The following is a 23,885-nucleotide window of genomic DNA, read 5'->3' on the forward strand; positions in this document are numbered from 1 at the left end:
ATACACTCACTGATAAGTGGATATTAGCCCAGAAGCTCAGAATACCCAAGATACAATTCATAGACCAAATGAAGCTCAAGAAGAAGGAAGACCAAAGTGTGGATACTTCAGTCCTTCTTAGAAGGGGGAACAAAATACCCACGGGAGGAGATACAAAGTGTGGAGCAGAGACTGAAGGAATGACCATCCAGAGACTACCCTACCTAGGGATCCATCCAATATACAGTCACCAAACCCAGACACAATTATGGATGCCAAAAAGTGCTTGCTGACAGGAGTCGGATATAGCTGTCCCCTGAGAGGCTCTGCCAGTGCCTGACAAATACAGAGGTGAGTGTTCTCAGCCAACCATTGGACTGAGCACAAGGTCCCCAATGGAGGAGCTAGAGAAAGGACCAAAGGAGCTGAAGGAGCTTGTGGCCCCATAGGAGGAACAACAATATGAACCAACCATTACCACCCTCCCCCCAAGAGCTCCCAGGGACTAAACCACCATCATGGAGTACACATGAAGGGACCCGTGGCTCCAGCTGCATATGTAGCAGAGGATGGCCTAGTCGCTCATCAAAGGGAGGAGAGGCCCTTGGTCCTGAGAAGGCTCAATGCCCCAGTGTAGGGGAATGCCAGGACAGGGAAGCAGGAGTGGGTGGGTTGGTGAGCAGGGGGGAGGGGAGATGAGATAGGGGGTTTTCGGAGGGGAAACCAGGAAAGCGGATAACATTTGAAATGTAGATAAAGACAATATATAATTGAAATAAAAAGTTCGAGATTTCATCTCGTGTGCTAGCACCGACAACCTATACTCCCCCTTCTTGTTTTTAGTTCTGTTCACTTGGCATTTAGCTATGATTCTAGGACTGTGTTCTGGTCCTGCTGTTTATGAAATATAGCTAAGGGGGACTGGAGAGATGGCTCAGTGGCTGAGAGCAATGACTGCTCATCCAGAGGTCCTGAGTTCAATTCCCAGCAACCACATTGTGGCTTACTACTATCTGTAATGGGTTCCAATGCCCTCTTCTGGTGCGTCTGAAGATAGTGTACTCACAGACATATGATAAATAAATCTTAAAAAAAAAAAAAAAGAAATATAGCTAATAATACAATATTGTTTATTTGAAATTTTCTAAGAGGGTAGATTTTAAATATTCTTTTCTCACACCCTCAGCACAAATAGTAGCTAAATATGATGATGAATGTGTAATTAATTTGATGGTGGTAATCATTTTGTACACATATTAATTCAGTTTTTATTTCTCAATTATTTTCCATATAGCTTGGGAAAAAAACTCAGATTAGTGGGTATTAGCAACAACAACAAAATAACTCTGGGGTAATAAAGGAAACACTGGCTAATAAAGGTTCTTTGTAAACTAATAATATGCACTGCAAATCTCCAAGAGAGAGGCAGAATATTAAATGTTTCCTGTATTCATTCAACCATAGAACGAACCTCTTTTATTCTGAGACAATTGCTTTCGACTGATGTTAATAAAGGGCACTCTTTGAAAAGAGGTGCAATAAACATTTGAACATTCTAAAAAGACCCAACTTTTTATGCATAATTCATTGACAGGAACCAAGTTAAAATGAAAAAGAACACTTAGTTTCAATAATCACAGTCAGTCTGTGTTCTATAGAATGAAACCAAAGGAGCTTGTCCAGGCTCCTGAAGTTAAAATAGGGTGCTAACCCTCAGGAAAATGTGTAGCTATGCGATCCCCAGCACACAACAGAACAATGCCCCGGGCTCCATGGTATGTTCTGTGTATACCCATGGCGATCTGTTCTCCTTTTTATTTTGTGTTGAGATGAGGTGTCATGTGGCCCAGGCTATAGTCTCCGACTTGCTACATAGCCATGTATGACTTTTTTTCTTGTAACTTTCCCATTGCTGTGATAGAATACCAAAACCAAGACAACTTATAAAAGAAAGCGCTTCATTTGGATTCGTGTGTCAGAGGGTCAGAGCTCATGATGGCAGAGCAAGAGGACAGCTGAAGGCTCAGACCCTGATCCACAACCATCAGACAGACAGACAGACAGACAGGGGGAGGGGCACCATGAATGGGGTGAGTCTTTTGAAATGTCACAGCTCCTACATCAAGGCCACACTTCCTAATTCTTCCTAAGCAGTTCCACCAACTGCAGCCCAAGGTCTTGAGGCTATGGAACCATTCTCATTCAAACACCACTACCCTGAACTCCTCATCCTTCTGGCTCCAGCACCTAGGATCTGGGATTATGAGCATGTGCCACTTGTGGTGGGGATCCTAACACTGTATCCTTGTACGATTCAGAGGGGGTAAAAACAGAGCCGGGGGCATGGGAGGGAGAGGAGAGAAGAAGAAAGAAAGAAAAATACTGAACCCTGCTCTTAGGGCTCTCACTAGTGATGGTATGTCACTGCCTGTAGGTCCCCTGAAGATGGATCAGGGAGAAAAGGTTTGAACTACACTCACATGCTCTGTATGTATGTGAGGTTTGAACTACACTCACATGGTAGCTCACTTATCCTGTTTTGACCTGTTACTCTACTAACGGCTGTTGTTTGCAGCTGTCCTGCAAGCCTATCCCGCTGCTTAGACTGTACGTGCTCTAACTAATGAAGCATCTCTAGGCAAATACCAAGGTGCTGCTCTGCTTGTCTCTGGACTTATAACATCGGATGACCTGACCATGAATCTCACACAACAAAAACGAAAGGCTATAATACCGTTAAAATGATGGGCAGCATCATTTAATCAATTACTGAGCACCGATGTTACAAATCCACACAGGTTCATCACTTAACTAGGACATCAGCCACATTGAAATTTTGTCATCACATTTTTTGTAATGTCTGAGTCCACGATGCTCTAGAGGAGTCTTCATCATAGTGTCTCCCTCCAGTCCTGACACTTTAACAGCACGGTGACAGCAGTGTACTTGCACCCACGGTCTGAAGTCACAGGGCTTGAGGACAGTGCGCAGCTCTAACGTCCCTGACAGGTGTTACATGCTCGTGTCTTTTTTTTTTTATGATCCCTATGTCTTCAGATGAGGCAGGTGTGCAGTTTCAAACTTCCCAAACGGCAACACAGTTAGCAGCCAACAGGTAAACCATTTCCTGGTACCTAGAGAGTGAGTGTTGGGTGCAATGGCCCTGACTTTAATGAGCTTCAAGGGTTTTGCTTTCATTCCACATGACCTCCTTCCCAAACGCTGACTGAGCTACTGAGGTAAAGGAAAGGTTTTTCTGAGAGGGTCCAGTGCTGTGACTGACATCTAACCAGGCAAGACTACTTTGTTCCTTCCTGATGAAGGAACAAAAATACTTTACTATCAGCTGCTGATACTAAATTAGGCAAAAACAGCTGTCTCCAATTCTGGGTTCGCCTTAGAATAGCAACACTCACCCTTGGATACACTTATTTATTTATTGGATACACTTGTTAATCAACTGGTTTAGAACACCCTGGTGCCTGCCCAGGGGAGACCTCTTGAGTCTCTCTGCGAGACCCAGGTATCATCACTTGTCTCAACAGCTGCTCAGGCAATGCTGCCGAGCAACCAAGGACACGAGTGACTTCAGAAGACACTCATTTACTGAGTGACTCTGATAAGACAGGGGTTAGGACGCTAGGAAGGATACATTTCCTATCTTGTCCCCTTCCCCCAAATAAAACTAGATCCAAACAATAATCTGAAGTCTGTGAGAGTTAAGCCTGGAAACAGATGTCTACAATTATCCATAGTCTCCACTGCAACTAAGACTATTAGCCTAGCTCCAGTGAACAGGAATGCATACTTCTAAGGCTTGTCAGCCCATGTATTTTCTATTAAATTACATTGCTACTTACGCCAGCTGCTGTTAATTGAGCAACTATGACGGGGCCAAAGTTTGACATTTTCATTTAGGCTTCACATGACTTTACTGGTATGCCTCTGTCTTACAGTGCATAAACAGACAGAAGGGGGTGGAGACCTACTCAGCGACACAGTGCGTGCCTAACCTGTACAAGGGGCAGGCACCATCCCCAAGCTCATGCTCTTACTGCGGTTAGCTGTTTGCTTTTGAGACAGACAGACTGTCATTATGCAGTCCTGGCTGCCAGGAACTTGTAGTGATGCCCCTGCCCCTGCCCCCCAAGTCTGAGATCACAGGCACACTTCACTATATCCAGAGAGCTTGCATGTATTTCTAGTGTGTCAAATTTATAAATTCTATTTATTTGTTTGTTTTTTTTTGTTTTGTTTTTTAGGTGTGATTGCTCTGTCTGCCATGTATGCCTGCGAACCAAAAGAGGGCATCAGTCTCTATTACATCAGATTCTATTATTCTATTGAACTCAGGACTTCTGGAGCAGCCAGTGCTCTTAACTGCCAAGCCATCTCCAGTCCCACTGCGTCCAATTTATTAAGTCATGGGTCCTTTGGGATAAGTAGTTGCTATGTGTACTCACAAAGTACTGGGAACCAATGATCTCGTCACTGGTGAAGGGATTTGGCAGGAGTGAGTATGTACAAAAGAGAACAAGTTTTAATTCTGAGGTGACATTTTAGTAAATAGTCACATGTGCTCCATACCTGAACCACAAAACTATGCAATGCATGCTTAACTGTATGTGAGTACACTGTAGCTGTCTTCAGACACTCCAGAAGAGGGCATTAGATAACATCACAGATGGTTGTAAGCCACCATGTGGTTGCTGGGATTTGAACTCAGGACCTCTGGAAGAGCAGTCAGTGCTCTTAACCTCTGAGCCATCTCTCCAGTCCCTAACTCCAAGTCTAGTTCTGATACATGGTGAACTTTCAGAAAAGATGTTCAGCCCCCTATAGGAGTGCCCTAAGAGTGCATCCTGGCCATATAAAATCAAGGAGTCCATTAACCACACCAGAGAGAATATACAAACCAAAGAAGATAGCTGAGCACCGTCAGCCACTAGGAGGAGGAATTAAAGCTGGAGGAAGAAATACGGTGTCTGTGTAAGCCTAGCACGTGGAAGGCTGAGCTGGTGAATGCCGGATTCAAGGCCAACCTGGGCTAAGTGGTGAGTTCCAGGTCAGCCCAGACTATCAAAGACCCTGTCTCAAATATAAACCATACAAGCAAAGGCTTCATGAAGGAAGTGGCAACTGAGCTTGGTCTAGGGAAATTACAAGTGAGCTTGGTCTTATGGGTCTAAGGAAATACAAGTGGCAATGGGAGGGGACAGTGCCAGAGGGAAAGCACCAGCTTTCGCAGGAGACAGACTAACTTGGTTGACACACTGGCACGAATACGTTGGTGCTAAAAGACAGAGTTGTAAATGAATGTCAAGTCCAGATGGCACAGGACCTTCCTGGTTATGCAAAGGAGGCCACCCTCCTGGCACTAGATCTGCGCATCAGAGGTGGCAGAAAGGTTATCCACGGTAGGAAAAGGCCAAGGGCAGAACGTTAGGGCGGAGAGATGGGAAAGGAGGGGCAGACTCTGGAGTTCTTTAGGTCTGATGGCAGGGGAGGGTCACCTGAAATCAGCACCATTGTCATCTTCAGGGTTTTGGCTTTCTCACTGTCTCTGAGGGGTTTTTCCTCTCCCATTTACAGTTAAAAGTGTGTTGTGTGTGTGTGTGTGTGTGTGTGTGCCTGCGTGCATGGGGTGGGGGGAGACTAAGACTGAACGGACACTAGGGGAGCCTGCACGGGTCTGCCTAGGCCCTCTGCATGTTATACTTGTGTAGCTTGGTCTTCTTGTAGGACTCCTAACAGTGGGAGCAGGGGCTGTCTATGACTCTGGTGCCTGCTTTGGGGCCCTTTCCTCCTACTTGTTTGGTTGGTTCATCCAGCCTTAATGAGGGGGCATGCCTAGTCTTACTGCAACTTGCTATGTCATGTGTAGTTGGTACCCCTAGGAGGCTTGCCCTAGGGGCCCCTAGGATCTGGGGGAGAGAAGAAGTTGGGGTGAGGGACTGGGAGGAGAGGTGAGGGGAAACTTTGGTTGATGGGGGTATAATATATGAGACAAGAAGTTTTTAAACGTGTGAGACTGTGACTGTGTCTGTTCTTCAAACAAAAACGATTCTATTTGTTAAATTAATTCCTCTCTTTAAGAAAGTAACATCCTGCCGGGCGTGGTGGCACACGCCTTTCATCCCAGCACTTGGGAGGCAGAGGCAGGCAGATTTCTGAGTTCGAGGCCAGCCTGGTCTACAGAGTGAGTTCCAGGGCAGCCAGGGCTACACAGAGAAAATCTGTCTTGGAAAAAAAAATAATAAAAAAGAAAGTAACATCCCATGAAAAGAACGTGTTTTTAATTAAAATCTTGCCCGTTTGGAGACAGGGTGATAATTTCAAAAGACTGGCTGCAATTTATTGCTATGTTTAATTTCAGTTTGGTTTTGAGGAATACGTTAAATATTTCTCAGAAGAAGTCAAAATAAACTCTGGGATAACTTGTCTCCTGATGCTCTCTAGAGAGCTCCTGTTCAGAAAGAACGTTCCTCTTCAATAACAGGCATCTGACTGACGTCAGCCTTTCCTAAACAGACAGCAAAGTGAAACACGTGTGGAGATTAGAAGACGATCAGCAGAAATCAGGTCCCTCCTTTTACCACATGGTTTCTGAGATTAGGCCTCGGGACATCACACTTGGAGGCATGAACCTTTATCTGCTGGGACATCTTGCCAGACCTACCATCTTCACATCTTAAGTCAAAAGAGCAATTCTTTTGGTCTTCAGAGCAAATTGATAAGTTTTTTTTCTCCCTAAATTTCTGCCTACTAGGTATATGTATGGCACTCAACACCACTGGGAATGAAATGTGTTCAGGGGAGTAGCAGCTCACAGCTGTAACGCCAGCTCTTAGATGCAGAGCTCTCTGAGTTTAAGTCCAGCCTGGTCTATACAGTGAGTTTCAGGCCAGCTGGGGCTACACAACGAAAACCCTTTCTCTCACAAGTGTGGGATGAAGCACTAACCACAAGCTCAAACAAAAACCTCAAAATCAAGCCACGAGAAGCTTCCAGTTAGACACAGTCCTGCCTTCAGGTGCCCAAAACCTTGCTTGAAAACAAACACAGCCACATGGTACTGAACAACAAATATGATTTTGAACTCAGGTTTTACTGTTTCAATAATCTGATAGGAGGGGCTGGAGAAATGGCTCAGAGGTCAAGAGCACTTACTACTCTTGTGGAGGACCTGGATTCAGTTCCTGACACTACCAAGACAGTCCACGGCTGCCTACAGCTCCAGTTCTAGGGATTCTGACATACTGGTATATGGGTTATGCACACATGATACACATAAACTTACACAGGAAAACATGCATACACATAACAAATTTATAAACGTAACTTTATAGAAAGTATCCCCAATTTCCCCTACCTCTAAGGATAATGGTTATAGTTCACATTCAGCCTTAGTACGGAGATGCAAAGTTGGTTCGTGTGGATTATGAGCTGGACACCAGACAGCAGGTCTCATTCAAATTATCATGTTAGTTTTGTTTCTGTATCATACAATGCAATTCAGGCTTTAAGTGATGGATTATGTCAAGCATTCAGCTAATATATCATATATCATTTCTTTTTTTTCTTTCTTTTTTTTTTTTTTTCTGAGACAGGGTTTCTCTGTGTAGCCCTGGCTGTCCTGGAACTCACTCTGTAGACCAGGCTGGCCTCGAACTCAGAAATCCGCCTGCCTCTGCCTCCCAAGTGCTGGGATGAAAGGTGTGCGCCACCACACCCGGCTTAATATATCATTTCTTAAACTCAGATAATATTGCAACATACAGAACATGTATCTGCCAATGTTAATGTTGTAAATGGAAGAACTTACGCTACAACATCTCTGACGTCACAATTACATGATTTGTACTCTGAGCCTTATCAGACCAGTGTCTCAGAAGGAGAAATCACTGGTATCCATAGCAACATCAGCAGACTGGGACAATGTAAAAAGCTGTAACCTAGCAACTGATGACTAGAGGTGTGTAGGGGGAATTCTCATGACTGTGAACATGCAGCCAAGAATGCAACTAACTGATCACAGAGGGCAATGTGGGACTGACGTATTTGTAGAAAGCTGGAGAATGGCAGCCTCATGCAACCCTGGTTCTTGTGCAACCTTGGTTCTACGATGCCTAGTTTTAACTGGGAAACACACGTAAACACCCCATTCATGATATCACTAGTGGTATGCACGGAAAGGACCTTATGTATTTTGCTCACAGTGGAAAATAAATTTTGTCAGGCTACCTACGGAAAAAGCTATCGCTGTTCCAAAGGGGGAATATTTTCTATATGCAAAGAGGGTAACATTACAAGGCCCCCGGATTCACAATGTACCACATCCTGTGTGTTTTCCCCAAGAACTTTCTTTCTCATAGAGATCACACGTACAGACAAGAGGTTCAGAGAGCAAGGGAGCCAGTCCTCAATCTCCTCATTTGACTAACACAGAAACTGAGATACAGAGTCACTCAGAATGGGAACAACAGGCTAAAAACCCAGCTCTTCTGCTTCCCAAATCAATACTTTCCTGTAAAACACAGTGTGATTTTCCCTTTAGGTTAAACAGAATACTTTATTAAAATGAGAAATAAATTTTGATTATGTGAAGCCATTGAAATCAGTGTTTGGGAGCTGGGGAGATGACTCAGCCGTTAAGAGCACTGGCTGCTCTACCAGAGGATCTGAGCTCAGTTCCCAGCACCTGCCTGGCAGCTCCCAACGTCTCTAACTCCAGTTCCAGGAGACCCCAACACCCTGACAGACACGAATGTAGGCAAAACCACCAAGCACATAAAATCAAATAAATTGTTGGGGAAAGGCTTGAAAGGAGGGGGAAAAAAAAATCAGTGTTTATCTGTTTTAACAGTCGCCTTACTTAACATAGCCATGAGTGGATTTACCTCATCATAGAGCAATCTGAAAAACACCCTATGCGGGGGGGTGGGTAGGTTGGTGTAAGGATCAATTTCAAAACAATTTCTCTCATTATCAGAGATATTATCTGATATAAAAAAGACCAAGTTTCCCTATTTGAGATAAAATGGCGAAAACAAAACAAAACAAAAAAACTAAAAAAAAAAAAAAAAAAAAAAAACCCTCCCCCCATCACCACCACAGGGTTGGGTTTTAGCTCAGTGATAGAGGACTCGAAAGATTCTAGGTTCAGTTCTCAGCTCCAAAGGGGGGTGGGGAGGAAGACAAACTAATGACGAGGACGACACAACACATCCTGCAATCCTGTTACAATCGCTGGTGCCTTGGAATGCCACCTAACTAGACTAGAAGGATCATAGCCACTCAACTCCAGAAAAGTCCAAGTCCAGGATCCTCTCCGCCGACCCTGAGGACTGCCCGCCTCCCCAGCCCTTCTCCTCGGCACAGAACTGGCCTGCACATCCCAGCCCCTGCAGGAACTAAATGTGCCCCTGTCCCTGAGTTCTGAAGGGACATCCAAGCAGTAAAAGCAAGACCCTAACTTCCATGTATGGCCCAGAGAAATCTTCCAGGCTCCCTGCTCTGCTGTGTATTTGAGACCCACCAGTGGAGAGCGTGGGTGACAAGACGCAAGGAGATGTCTAGATGGTTGCATCCTTACCTGAGTTGTCTGTTGTACCCCAGAGGACGCCTGACAGACCCAGGGTTTAGATGCTGCAAGGACACTGGCATTAACTGACAAAAGCTGTAACTGAGTGACTCGTCAGCACATACTGAACACAACCCTTGTCTTTTTTTTTCCCCTTAATCAGTATTATTTATTCCCAAAGAGGTGGCTTATTTTACCTGTATAGTCAACAGGAGTCCCACTGGGAGAGCAAAGGGCTGGGACCACAGACTTCTGCAAGTCATTTAACTTCCCCAAGGCTGCTTCCTTTACTACCAATAAATAGCCTAGTGACTCACAAGCCATGTTATCAGCTGAAAAAACAAAATATAACAAAACAAAACCTATCTATTTCTCCCACATACGCTTTTCCATAGAGCCTCAGTATATAAAAAAGAAAACGGCTCAGGGTGAAGTTGAACCGGGGGAGAAGATCATCCGATGCCTTCAGGCACCCTCACAGTGCTTACTGAGCACTCCTGGAGCTCAGGACTCAGCACTCCTGGTCTCAGCACTCCTGAGACCCACTAATTTAAGCAATGGTTTTCTTAATGATATGGTGGAGAGTAGAGTAAACCTGATGAGACGGTCCAACAAACAGAACACGTAGAGCAATCTTACACTAATGCAAAACAACTGAAAGTTAAAACCCATTTAAATGTATAACCAATAGAAACAGATCTTTTAACAGTAACTTAAAAATCTAGGGATAAGCGTGGTGGCAGTCTTAGTGACGATTCTTGTGGATTTCATTTTGATTTTGAATACTTAATGCAATTTAAATTTAAACCAGATGCAACTGGTTTGTCCCCAGTCTACCGAGACAGTCCTCCCTAGTAACAGAGACCACAGTGAGACAGGCTGCAGGCCAGCGTCTCCACAGCGAGGTCAGCTGGCAGCCCAGCTAAGCCCTTCATGGTCTCAGTGTTAAACGGATGTGTGCGTGGGTCTCAGAGTCCATGGTGTCTGCTTTTGTAATGCTTTTCAAAGCATTCAAAAATTTAAAAAGTACAGATGTGAAAAGCCACTGGTCCAGATGTTAGATGTTTGTTCTCTTAGCCCTCTGAACTGTGTGACATAGCTCTGGTATTGCCCCAGACTCTAAAGAGAAACAAAGATAGGATCACTATGTCTAAAAATCACCTGCTTTTCTTTTTATGCATATGAACCAATTAGGTATTTTTTTTTAAGATTTTATTTATTTATTATATGTAAGTACACTGTAGCTGTCTTCAGACACTCCAGAAGAGAGAGTCAGATCTTGTTATGGATGGTTGTGAGCCACCATGTGGTTGATGAGATTTGAACTCTGCACCTTTGGAAGAGCAGTCAGGTGCTCTTACCCGCTGAGCCATCTCACCGGCCCTAAGTATTTTTTTAATTGAATATTTTATTTGTTTACATTTCAAATGTTATCCCCTTTCCCGGTTTCCCCTCTGTAAACCCCCTATTCCATCTCCCTTTACCCTGCTTCTATGAGGGTACTCCCACACCCACCCACTCCCTCCTCACCACCCTAGCATTCCTGTACACTGGGGCATCAAGCCTCCCCTCCCACTGATAATCACCTGCTTTCCTAATGACCGTACTTAGTCACCAAACACACAGTTTTGTTTTTTGCTGTGGCAGGTATTTTATGACTGTAACCGATGGCCAGGTGGCACAGATACCAAAACAGTACACAGTTTGCTGTCGGTGCCACGTAACTCTCCTCTGCCTGCGAACTTCCTGCCATTTAAACCCAGATGCCCGGTGCGAAAGGGCGCAGGCTCACAGCGGCCAGGCAGGCACTTAACTGGCTTCACCTTTCTGATCTACTGAATTGTTTACAAGAGACAAGGAAACCCACATCTCAATTTCAAAAGATAAAATGCTAGTTTACCAGGTAAAATCTAGTAACACTGTACTCTGTATCCATACAAAATCATTTGACCCTTCAGCCACACAAAGTCCAAATTTTAGGCCTAATATGCTAGAACCTAGGTTCTCTTTTTCTTAAAAACAAAGAGCTATATACAGCTACATTCAATAAAGCCAACAGTCTCTGGATGTAAGCAGTTAAGAACAGGCTTCCACAGTTAAGACAACACATACCAATAGAGACACCCATATGCTGAAAGCCTCTGCAATTACCACCTCATGCTTAACTTACTAATTAGCAACAGCCACCGCCGAGAAATGCTGGAACTGACTTCAGAGATGAACGCTGCCGTATGCAAATCTGTCCTCGCTTAGCTGATCAACACTTTCTGATTCTTCCAGAACATCTTTGATGTGATACACAGAAATTGTTAAAAATCGAACCTGAGACCTTTGACTCAGAGTCTCTGGAGCTAAGGCAATACAAAACAGTATCAATCGACCAGTATCACCTCAAATGTCCAAGAAATCAGTAGAGGTAGGAGTGCACATGAAGAGGCCAGCTCTTTCTTCCTGACTCCCCAGCCCTGAAGAGATATAAAAGCCAATTCCAAAGCAGGTGTTAACTGGTGAGCAATGTGAGGCTTCGAATAAGCGTCAAAAACCAGGGATCCTCGGATTCCTAACAGAAAATCGTGCGCAGTCCTTCCATCCCAGGTGGGGTCACAGCAGAGGCATTCAAAAGGGATGCCCTGTGCTGTGTGTGCTGCGTAAGGATGGAGCCTAAGGCTCCGGGCACGCTAGGCAAACACTTTATCTTTGCTACAACCCAAACCTAGTAAGTTTGTTCTTACACGGGAGGGTGACTGAAAACTGTCATTTTCCTACACCACAAAACAAAAACAAACAAACAAACAATACCTGCTAATGCGACAGGTGTCTGTTGTTGTGTCTGTTGTTTTATTGTCTTAAAATAGGGTCTCACTGTGTAGCCCAGGCTTAGCTAGAACTCCCTGCCTAGACCAGGCTGGCCCTCAACAGACAGAACCACCTGCCTCTGAGTGCTGGGATTAAAGGCAAGTAATACACACCAGCTCAAAAGGAACCGGAGTCTACTGAGCCATCAGCGATACTTTTGATGAGCAGCTGTTATTCACTGTAAAATGTTCCAAGAACAAGGCCAGCTACGCATCACCCAACACAGAATGACTCCTACAGCAGCCACTGTGTTAAAGACTGAAATCCTGAAAGGGGGACCTGGTAAAGAGCTGTTTCAGGGAATGTACCAGAAGCTGCTAACCTCAAATCAACGGTTCCATTTTTCAGAGAAAAATGAAGTCTTTTCAGGAAAGATTACTTTTGGCTTGTGTGCCAAGTACCTTTGTTCTGTAGGAGTTAGACAGTGGCAAAAGCAGACCAGGGGTGGCCACTTCCAGGAGGCAGGAAACAAAACAAAGCACCTGCTTACGTCAGCTTCCTCCTAGACACCTCACAGACAGCAACCCACAGGAGTAGCTGCTCTCTGTAGGTGTGGGGGTGGGGAGGGATTAGGGCAAGGGAGTACGAGTAGGTGAAGCAGTGAGGACTGAGCAGACCGAGGTGTGCTCTAACCTGTCTTAGCTTGCTTTGTACTGCACTAGCACCAAAAGCGCAGGGAAGGAAGGCTTATCCACTGGCTTACAGCTGTAGTTCAGCATGAAGGGAAGCCAGGAACTGACGAGAAGACCATGGGGGAACACTATTTCCTTACTGGCTTGCTTGGCTTGTTTTATACAAACTCAGGAGCACCTGCCTAGGGATAGCACCACCCACAGTGGGCTGGCCTCTCCCATGTCAATCTTGATTAATCAAGACTGCCTACAGGCCAGTTTTAAATCTACCCTGGGTTTAATCCCTGAAAATATATAAAAATAAAAAGCTGTAAAACTTGAGAAACTTGAAGGCACCCCTCCCTAGCTAGTGACAGCACAGTGCACTTAAAGAACACCCTTCAGGGGCTGAGACCTCCCTCGCGCACAGAGATTTCAGACCGCCCGGCTTCACCTGAACTGCCGAGAGCGGGTCTTCATTTCCATCTCTCCATGACCATCTCTAGACAATCCCTCTGCATATGTGTCACCATGCTCCCTCTAGTCAGGAAGGAAGTCTTTGAACCACTCTACTGCCTCAGTGAGTCCACGGTGACGGCCTCTTTTGGCTCCGTGCAGCCGTGCCCTTTCGTACACTGTCACAAGTCAGCTTTGAACTTTATATCTTTAGGCACACTTAGATCTGCTCATAGCCAGAGCAGCCAGGTGCATGACGGGTCCTGGGTGTGAGAAACTGGGGAGGTGCCTGTATGGTTACAGTGAGAAGAAACAATTCACGGGGTGTGCCCCGTGAAAGTGAGCGAAGAAATTACAGCCCAAACGCAGAACAAATGAGCAGGGGGGAGGTGACTTCTCAGGACTTTCACTTTAGGAAGAAGCCGTCGGAGCTGCACAGGAAGGAAACCGCACAACCTCCATGAGGCAGCCGTCCCCAGGTCACTTCTGCTGCCGCCTCCTCCAAACCACAGGCCACTGTAAGAATGGTGAGCACAGCATCGAGCTGGGGTGCTCTTTGGTCCACAGTACATGCTCCAGAGAGGATGGAAGACAGCACATATCTCCCACAGGACGAGAACATTTCTGGTGACAAGCTAGAATGTTCATTTCCCACATGAGAAGGCTACAAGCTACCTGGAGAGCGACTGACCCACAGAGCAGGGGGGCACAACAACCGGAGGCCTGCAGGCTGCAAATCCACACCACAGCCCACCCCTCTTCTCAGCGCACAGCAGCTTTAGGTATCTCACCATCTCCCCAGTACCTATGAAGACCGCACTATCTTTTCAAGCAACCGTGTCACCACTTTCTTCTACGGCTCACATTATAGTCTATGCATAGGGGTTAGTCTTCAAAAAATTATAGTTCTAAACATGCTATTTATAACCTATTTAAAATTATTTAACGGCAACCAACAACCTTTTATTGACTGCCCATCCTTATGGATGCTCGTCTACACAACAGCAGAGTAAATAGAGATGGTCCTGCTTCCCAAGGCAGCCATCCAAGACCACGCACGGTTCCTCTGGCTCTTCCAGGGATGCTGCCCCTCTCTCCAGATGTCATCTCAGATATAATCTCCGACTGAACCGGATCCCGAGTTTAACAAAATCCCACCACCAAAAAAGAACCCCTTCACTCAGGAGAACAGAATGTGGGCAAGTCCTTAGAGGAGAAAAATGAGATGGGTGGGCTCAGACCTTTCCCTAGGGATAACGTATTCTAGGTGCCTCCCCCTGGTCACTGGCTCCTTAGCTGTGCTAAGGGGTTTGAGTCTTTACAGTGTGCAAATGTGTTAGAAAGAGAACAGAACCCTCCAGGAGAGTGGCATTACCAAGAATATCTCCCTTAGACAGCACCAGAGAGGATCCAGTATCCCAAAATGTTACCATGGGTTGGTTGGACTGTGTCCTCTTTTAAAGTCCCAATACCATTTTGTCAAAATGTCAACCTATTTGGAGAAAAGGTCTTTACAAATGTAGGCAAATTAAATTTTACTTTATGTGTATGGGTATTTTTGCCTCAGTGTATGCCTGTGTACACGTCTGGTACCAGTGGGGGGCCATAAGAAGGCACCAGGTGCCCTGGAACTGGAGTTGCCCATGGTTATGAGAAGTCATACGGGTGCTAGGAATCAAACCTGGGTCCTGTTCGAGAGTAAGTGCTCTTAACCCTGACCCATCTTTCCAGCCCGCTTTATAAACGTAAACAAACTAAAATGGGGCCCTAGGTCCAAATAACTGTATCTGCACAGTGAAATGATACATAACAGTTTCTATAAATGAACTGAAGCTATATCATCAACCTGTGTAAAATTCAAGAGCACAGTACTGAGTCCAGACAAGGTGTTGCAAATCACTTTACATTATGCTTCCATTTACCAAATGTCTAAAATATGCAAAGTGATGTACTCTTAATAGATGTTAATGCAAACATATAACGATGTGTTTACACACAGCATATGAAGAAGCATCCATGCATGTGTGTGCACAAATACTGATTAGAAAACTGACACTAAGAAAGCAAGTAGCACTGAGAGATACAGATGTAAAAATAATAGTTTAGCCTTCTAAAAAAAAAAAAAACCTTTGATGCACAAATAAAAAATGTTTTCTTTGTATTTTAAACAGGCACAGATGTGCGGGGCCCTGGGTTCTAAACTCAGTACAGCAAAAGAAACATGCACACACTCACCCATAAGTAAATCTTGACTAAACAAAGCAATGTGCTAAGACATGAGTGTGTGGAGGCTGGAGAGGGAAGGGACTGCTGCACAGTCCAAGGCTGGCCCCAGCCTTCAAGCCCTGGCATTAGAGGCATGTGCCACCACGGCTGGCTTCAAAATGTTACCATATTTTAAATGCGGGAGTTGTACTTTTCTCTAGTTTTCTGTATCACTGTAATATTTTGTTAAGTTTTTAAGTAGACAAGGCAAATGTCTATCGGATAATTCCATCCTAAGAGTCATTACCACCACCTAATTCGGTCCTGTAGAGAACTGAAATCCTGGGTGGGCCTTAGTGAGTAAAGTGGGTCTAGATCCAGCCCGTGGTTCTAAGGCTGGCGGTACACAGGAGAGAAGAGAGGGACTGATGTAATTGATACATCATGCATAAAACCCAGGCAAATGTTTAAAGTGATGACCTAACCAATTTCTCCAAACTCTAGAGCTGGACATCTGAGGAGGGAAGACTCCGAACTCCCTAAGCAATCTTACATCTCCTTCTCCGGAAGAAATCAATTGGTTTTTTTGTTTTTTTTTTCCAGTCTTTGGTCAACAGCTGCTCAAGCCTGTCGCTCATGTTTCAGATTGTGTGTGAGCAGTGTTTCATATAAATGTGGAAATACCTTATTTTACCTCTGACTAAAGTTCCCAACACCATTAAGATTCATTTTGAAAATAATATCTTACTGCAAGTGCCTCTGAAGCTGGAGAAGGCCAGACAGCAGCCTGTTACTACTGCTGTGGCTGTTATTAGAAACCAGGCTCGCTTTCCGCTGGCAAGTGAGCCTTAGGGACATCCCATGGTGCCTCTACAGCGTCTTGATACAACTCATCCAAAGAGTGTCAGTCACATCTTTACTGTTGCTGTCTGGGAGAGACGCTCTAGCACCAGACACTATGTAGCAGGATGTCCGACAACCCTCAAAGTAACCTCAGAAGATATTAACCCAGGCAAAGAGCACTGCCCAGTCTCTCCTCTCCTGAACAGCAAGCCTCACTCTTTCTGCTGTGGCTACGTAGTTATGATGAGAGGACCTATCAGGTCCTATTAAACCGGTGCTTCCCAACCTTCCTAATGCTGGGACCCTTTAACACAGCTCCTCATGGTGTGCTGACCCCAACCATACAATTATGTTCTTGCTACTCCATACTTGTAATTTTGCTACTGTTATGAGTTGTAATATAAATTATCTGTGTTTTCTGATGGTCTTGGGTGACTCCTGTGAAAAGGCCAGTCAACTCCTAAAGGGGTTATGACCCACAGGTTGAGAGCCACTGTATTAAACTAACTGACAACGGCTACTGTGGTGTTGACAACGGCTACTGTGGTGTCACTCTCTAACTTAGAAAGTGAATTTACACTTTGCTCAGATATCTCAGCCTGAATTAAATAAAAAGAAAAAAAAAAAAAAGGATAGACTTCAGAGAGAACTCGGGAATATCTTGTCCAAATGACCAAATAAATTGGAGACGATAGCTCCAGCATCTGGACAATGCTCAGAAGATACAGGGTATCACAGAATAAAATACAACCAGCTCCTACCTCACTTTTAATTCCGAGTATCAATCTAACCACTAAATAGTGTAGGCAATGGTAAAATTAAAACAAAAACAAAACAAAAAACCAAAAAAAAAAATCCATCGTGATGGAGCATGCTTAGAATCCCAGTTGAATCCCAGTTGAGAGGCTAAGGCGGGAAGATCCCAAGTTCAAAGCTCACCTGAGTTACATAGGGAGACCTTTGCATTTCAAGAACACAATCCCCACCAGTTACGTAGTAAAATGAAAAACTCTCATGAACTTATAATATATATTTAATAATTTTTTAACGTTTTGTTTGGTTGGTTGGTTTTTTGTTTGTTTGTTTTTGAGACAGGGTTTCTCTGCGTACTCCTGGCTGTCCTGGAACTCACTCTATAGACCAGGCTGGCCTCGAACTCACAGAGATCCATTGCCTGTCTCTGAGTGCTGAGATCAAGGGGTTACTTCACCACACCTGGGATGGGTTTTGCTTTTCTACTTCATATTCTTCCATGATTGAGACATCTAAGTCTCAGAGGATGCAAGAAGCCCGTCCACGAGACATGACAATTAGGATGGCCGCTGTTGATCAAGCACTCACCACACACTAGACACTGTGGTTTGAACCTTGCACACACTTATTACTGATTCATCACAACATGACCTGCTTAATAATAACAGCTGTTTCCATTCCATAAAGGAGGACACTGAAGGTAAAATAACTTTCCTGCATTTGACCACCTAGTAAATGCCAGAACTGGTGTTTGGCCCCAGGGCTGTCTGGCTTCAAAGCCTGTGATCTTAATTGCCGCCTTAGAAGTCTGGAATGGAGGGTACAGAAAAATCTAATCAGACCTGAATTGAAAGAAACTTAATCAAGTCATGTATCTTTCTTCCCTGAAGTTTTCCCAGATGTAAAATGAGAGTGCTATCAATTCCTTTCCTCATAATAATGAGGCGCTAGAAGCTCATGGGATATATACTGGCAACATTCCATTTAGGATAAAAAAGATCTGTGTACACACAAAATAGGTCCATGAACACTCATGGCAGCTTTATTCATACTAACCCAGAATAGACAAGGCAAACGCAAACGTGCATCAGCTTGTGAATGGATAAACCAACATGTAACAATGCACTATTTCTCCGTCATAACACGGGGTGACGTATTGATACATGCTTCAAATGGATGAATCTGGTAAATCCAACACTAAGTAAAAGAAGTCACACACAAATTGCCACTTACGGCAGAATTTCCCTCAATTAAAAAGTTGAAAGCAAGGGAAAGCTGGGCATTAGGGTAGAGTAAAAGCCAGGGGTTGAGACATAGAGCTTTTGAATTGTAACAAAAGTGGTTGCTAATGGCTACAACATTTCTTTTGGAAAGGTGAAAGTTCTCTAAATAGCCAGTAGTGACGGCTGCATAACTCTGTAAAGGTAAGCACCACCTGACTGCACACTTTTAAAGGGTATCACACACGTGTATGGATCACAATACAGCTGCTGCTGTTTACTGTCAAGAGCATCGGAAAATATGGCAGCCAAAGCAAATGCACTGAAGTATGTTGAAGAAATATATTTTTGACACTATGTACTTATTACATGGTTATAAAAAGACATGGCGACACATGCCTTTAGTGTCAACACTGGGGGTGGGGGTGGGGCGCAGAGGCAAGCGGATCTGACGTCAAGGCCAGCCTGGTCTGCAGAGAGAATCCCAGGACATCTAGGGCTACCCAGAAAAGCCCTGCCTTGAGGGGAAAAAAAGCAATCACTCAAGCTTCATTACACACATTCATTGCAACCCCCCCAAAAAACCACAATAAAACAAAACAACACAACAACCAACCCATGGCCTTCTACCACTTCCGGTGGCTGCTATCTTGTCCTATGAGAATTTAATTCCCTTCAAAGTACTTAGCTCCTCCGGCTCCTGAACACCCAGTTAATAAAACAATAATAAAATGCAATCTAAACTTGCTGCTGATGGGAACCGCAGGGACTTGTCCTGCTTCCAAGCAGCAAGGAGAGGAAGCCACAAAGCCACCAGGGCCCACACTCAAGGCCAGGAGAGGACGGCAAGAATCTAGATCTAGTGGAAACATCTGGAAGCACATCCTCAGGACCTCTACAGTGAAATCAAACACCAGGACAACCCTAAAGACACCACTTTGGTAAACAATCTGCACCGGCATGTGCAGATCAACACAGACACACCGCATTTCTCCTCTGCCCCCTCTTCCTAGAGCACTGGTTCTCAACCTTCCTTACTCGAGACCCTTCAATACATGCTGTGCTGACCCCAACCATATAATGAATTTCCTCCATACTTCATGATGTGAATACCGGTGTTCTCTGATGGTGTTAGGCGACCCCTCCGTGAAAGGGCATTGGATCCCAGAGCAGACATAACCCACAGGGTTGAGAACCAGGATAGTAGAAGGCAAACACAGGGCCTCGCTGGGGAGCCTTCTGGCACCGAGCCATACCCACACCCCACATTTCAACAGTGCTCGTCTAAAAGCACAAAGTTTAACTTCACTTTACTCTTAAGGAAACAGAGGCACGAACAATGAGCAGAGTCAATTCTAAGTTCTGTGCTACAGCATGTTCTGAATTCTTCCACTCTGTTCACCTGTCTCTCACCAGATCACAGAACAGCAAGGTTGAGTCTGCATTTGTCGCATGAACTTGGCCCAAGAAAATTTAATGTCCCTTTGGTTGCTCTGTGGTGTTTGTTTGTTTGTTTAAAATTTGGAATTCCATTACATAAATTTCACTTGAAACACTTGCTCAGGATTCTATTAAATGTTTTTAAACAAATAAAGCAATCCAGCCAGACTTCTCTGGTTAATCTTTCATGAATAATGAATGAAAGACTCAAAAACCTATAAAATTTTTACAAGGATAGAGATTCCCTTCCCAGTACTAAAAAGAGTTTCAGAGCTGATCCAGAAATGCTGCTATGAAGCCGGCGCGAGAAAATGCCTTCTGGATACGCTGATCCAGTGGAGACAGAGAGAGAAAGGCGATTCCCTAACATCAGGGAAGCTCTTGACCCTCCCACCCGTGTTCTCACCTTTCTCAGATTTGCTGGGATTTCTCTGCAAGCTGCTGTTTCTCAAGTTACCAAGCATCATCATCTCTTCCTCTTCTTCCTCCCCCCCCCCCCAACGGTGTTTAGCTCACACTTCAGAAGTCAGGAAGGGACTCAAACTTGCCTCACAATCCCAAAGAAAAGCAAGCAACTGGGCCAGACTCAGCAAAGATCATCTGAGCAGTCAACCTAAGCGCCAGATCTGGGGATTTATTTACCACAGCTGCCGCTAGCCTGTCTCCAAGACCGCAGACACAGAAGGCACAGGATTAGGACTGGGACAAGGCGCCACAGCTTTCCTAGTAACTAAAGAACAGCTAGTTTTGTTTTTTACCTACAAGGATTGACGTGCAAGAGTAAACCCAGGTCTCTTTTTGTTTTTGCTTTTGTTTGTTTGAGACAGGGTTTCTCTGGGTAGCCCTGGCTGTCCTGGAACATGCTCTGTATACCAGGCTAGCCTCCAACTCAGAGATCTGCCTGCCTCTGCCTCCCAAATGCTGGGATTAAAGATGTGTGCCACCACCACCTAGATTCACCAGGTCTTATTTGATTTTTTTTTTAAATGTGAATTTATAGACCACTCCCATATTTATTTAAAAGAAATGTACTTTATTTAAGTTAGATTTCTGCTCATTCAATTCTCAACCACCTTCTTTGCAATGATTAGTCTTGACCTTAATTAAATACACTTCTGACAGTATCTTATAAACGTGTAAGGATTATTATTTACTTGATGTGGTGATAAAACTTAAATATGGTCCCTCTCCTTTCATAATGTACACTCATTTTCCCAAGCTGTTCAGCCAAAGACAGCACGTCTAAGTATGGAATTAATGATTGACCATTCTACAAGTGACAACAGACTTCCCCTGGTCCAGATCTTTAAGGCTCTAACGGATACAGACATGATCCAGTGCAGATGAGAAGAAGCCCGGGTGAAGAGATGTCTTACAGATGGCCTAGTCATGGGCCTGGCTCCAGACTCCTTTAGTATGCTTGCTATCACCTGGGCTCCATACTCAAAGGCTGGAGTTCAATTCCCTCATCTATCTGACTCCCTTATCACCGGGAGGAAGGAGATCAGAATGGCTCCAGGCACATATATCCTACCAGCACAGAGAAGCAGTCTCTCTTTTACTATTTTATAATTAAATTCTTGTGACTCACCCTGCTGAGTTGATCCAGCAGCCTTTGGTTCTGTTCTGACAGTTCCTGGACAGCTCGGGTTTTCTCTCGGTCGGCTTCCCGAAGATGGACCTGCTGCCTCTCCAGTTCGTCCTGTAGCTGCTTCACGTCAGTCTCCAGCTCAGACACCCGTCCTTCCCACTCCCCTTCTCGATTCTCGAATCGCCTTCTCAGTTCATGTTTCTCTTGTTCTAGGTGCTGGGGCCAAAAAAAAAAAAAAAGAGAGAGAGATTAAAAGCATGAAAATTCCTAGCCTTTTTTTCTTTTCCGTTTTCACACTTTTTTTCCCAGACAGGGAACACAACAAAACACCCTGCCACACAGGGCATGTTGCCCAATTCACAGTTACAAAAATATTCTCTTCTAGAACACAGGACTTGTCTCACAAAGAAAATATCATTCCTACTGGAAACACTTAATGTTTTGTTTCTTATCCCAGGGCAAGACCTGGTTCTAGACTTGGGAATTCACTTGCAATTTAACAAGTCATCTTTTGATTGAACTACAAATTTAAGCAACTAAAAATGAGCCGGACAACCAAAATACTCGGTACTTTTTAAAAAGAGGCCTCTCCTGGAGCCATCTTTTATGCTTGATGGTTACAGGCCAAGAAGCGAAGATGGGGGGAGCTGATTTGTGTTTAAGTTACCCGATTTATTTAGTACTCCAAATCACAGCTTATATATAAGACACTACTACATTTCAAAAGTTTTAAGGCAAGTTCAGTTTCGGGCCTTATTTTGTGTATGTGCTGCCTGGGTTGTACGTCTGTGCACATGTGTGTTTGGTGCTGGACATGACAAAGTGTTGGATTCCCTGGAACTGGAGCGACAGATGGTAACAAGGTGCCATGTGGGTGCTGAGAACCAAGTCCAGGTCCTCAGGAAGAACAGCCCAGTTCTCTTAACCACTGAACCCTTTCTGCAGCCTGGTCAGGCATACTTTAAATCATGCATTAGGAACAGGTCCTGTGTGCCGATTCCCGCTTCAGTCACTCGTTCCCCAGTGATTACTCAGGCAGAGAAACTTAACTAGAGACACTGGCGATGGACAGCACAGACATGGTCTTTGTCTTCGTGGGCTTCCATGCCAGTGGAGGACAATAATAAAATGCTGTGACAAAGATGTTCTGAAGTAACAACTCAATCAAAAAGGAGTCCCTTGGCAGCCAGGCGGTGGCTCACGCCTTTAATCCCAGCACTCTGGAGGCAGAGGCAGGCAGATTTCCGAGTTCGAGGCCATCCTGGTCTACAAAGTGAGTTGCAGGACAGCCAGGGCTATACAGAGAAACCCTGTCTCAGAAAACAAAACAAAACAAAACAAAAAGGAGTCCCTTGACGTGAGGGAAACAGGCACACACCTTTCTGTTTGTGTGAGGGAAGCATCGATGTCCAATACTAGGCAGTGTGTCCAATACCAAAACGACACTTGAGTCTAATTAGAGTAACAATTCCCAACACTCGGTGAGCTTAGCAAAGTTCTCGTGCAACTCTTCAAAATACACAGACTTAAGCTGGGCGTGGTGGTTCATGCTGTAAGCCAGCCACGGGAAAGCTCAGGCAAGACTGCCATGAGGGGGAGGCCTCCTCAGGCTACAGTGAGAGATCCTGTCTCAAAAACAAAAGATAGTGACATGGATCCTACTTCCTAAGGCTGAGGTTCAGTCAGGACTGGAGTAAGGTTATTTCGACACCCCTAAAATAAACTTCTTAGTGTCTTCCTTCGGAGAGCTTGGTCACCTCTTCCTGGGAAAGCTCGCTCCTAATTGAAGTCTCTCTCTCTATATGTGTGTATATATATAGATAATATATATATAATCACATATATTCATATATGTGTGTGTGTATATATGTATATATATATATATATATATATATATATATATATATATATATATATATATGAACGTTTCTTTTGGAAACCTCAAGTGTCTGTCAGCTTACAGTCNAAAAAAAAAAAAAAAAAAACAGTGGTGGTAGGGTGGCTGGAGCGAAGGCTCTGAGCTTAAAAATCACTTCGTGTTCTTTCAGAGACTTGAGTTTGGTTCCCAGCTCCCATATGGTGGCCCACGGCCATCTGTAACTCCTGTTCCCGATTTGACCTTTGTGGGCACCAGGCATGCATCTGGTACACATACATACATGCAGGCAAACACTCATGCACATACAAGTAAAATAAATAAGTCTAAAAAAGAATAAACTATGGGGAAGAAATCACGTGTAGGTATCAAATGAAACAGACTGGAATAAACTAGTCACTCTCGACGGTAGCACTACAAGGGTCAACATGGGCCGACAGGCAGGGTATGCTTAGTGAGGCACGGCCCTCAG

The 23,885-nt window shown here is 44.5% G+C and overlaps 1 protein-coding gene across 6 annotated transcripts in view; it reads right to left on the reverse strand.

Annotated features, from left to right (window-relative positions):
- Nucleotides 1-23,885, reverse strand: part of Bicdl1 (BICD family like cargo adaptor 1) — an 84,488-nt gene that overhangs the window by 54,635 nt on the left and 5,968 nt on the right. For all 6 annotated transcript variants that reach the window (XR_003842957.1, XR_003842956.1, XM_021186707.2 and 3 more), the window contains exon 2: nt 21,538-21,753. Coding sequence is in view for 4 of the 6 variants with exons in the window: in XM_021186707.2 (XP_021042366.1) it covers nt 21,538-21,753 (216 nt within the window). In the remaining 2 variants the exon portion in view is untranslated. The remainder of the gene's footprint in view (nt 1-21,537; nt 21,754-23,885) is intronic.

This window comes from Mus pahari, chromosome 23 (genome assembly GCF_900095145.1).
Source record: "Mus pahari chromosome 23, PAHARI_EIJ_v1.1, whole genome shotgun sequence".
NCBI lineage: Eukaryota > Metazoa > Chordata > Mammalia > Rodentia > Muridae > Mus > Mus pahari.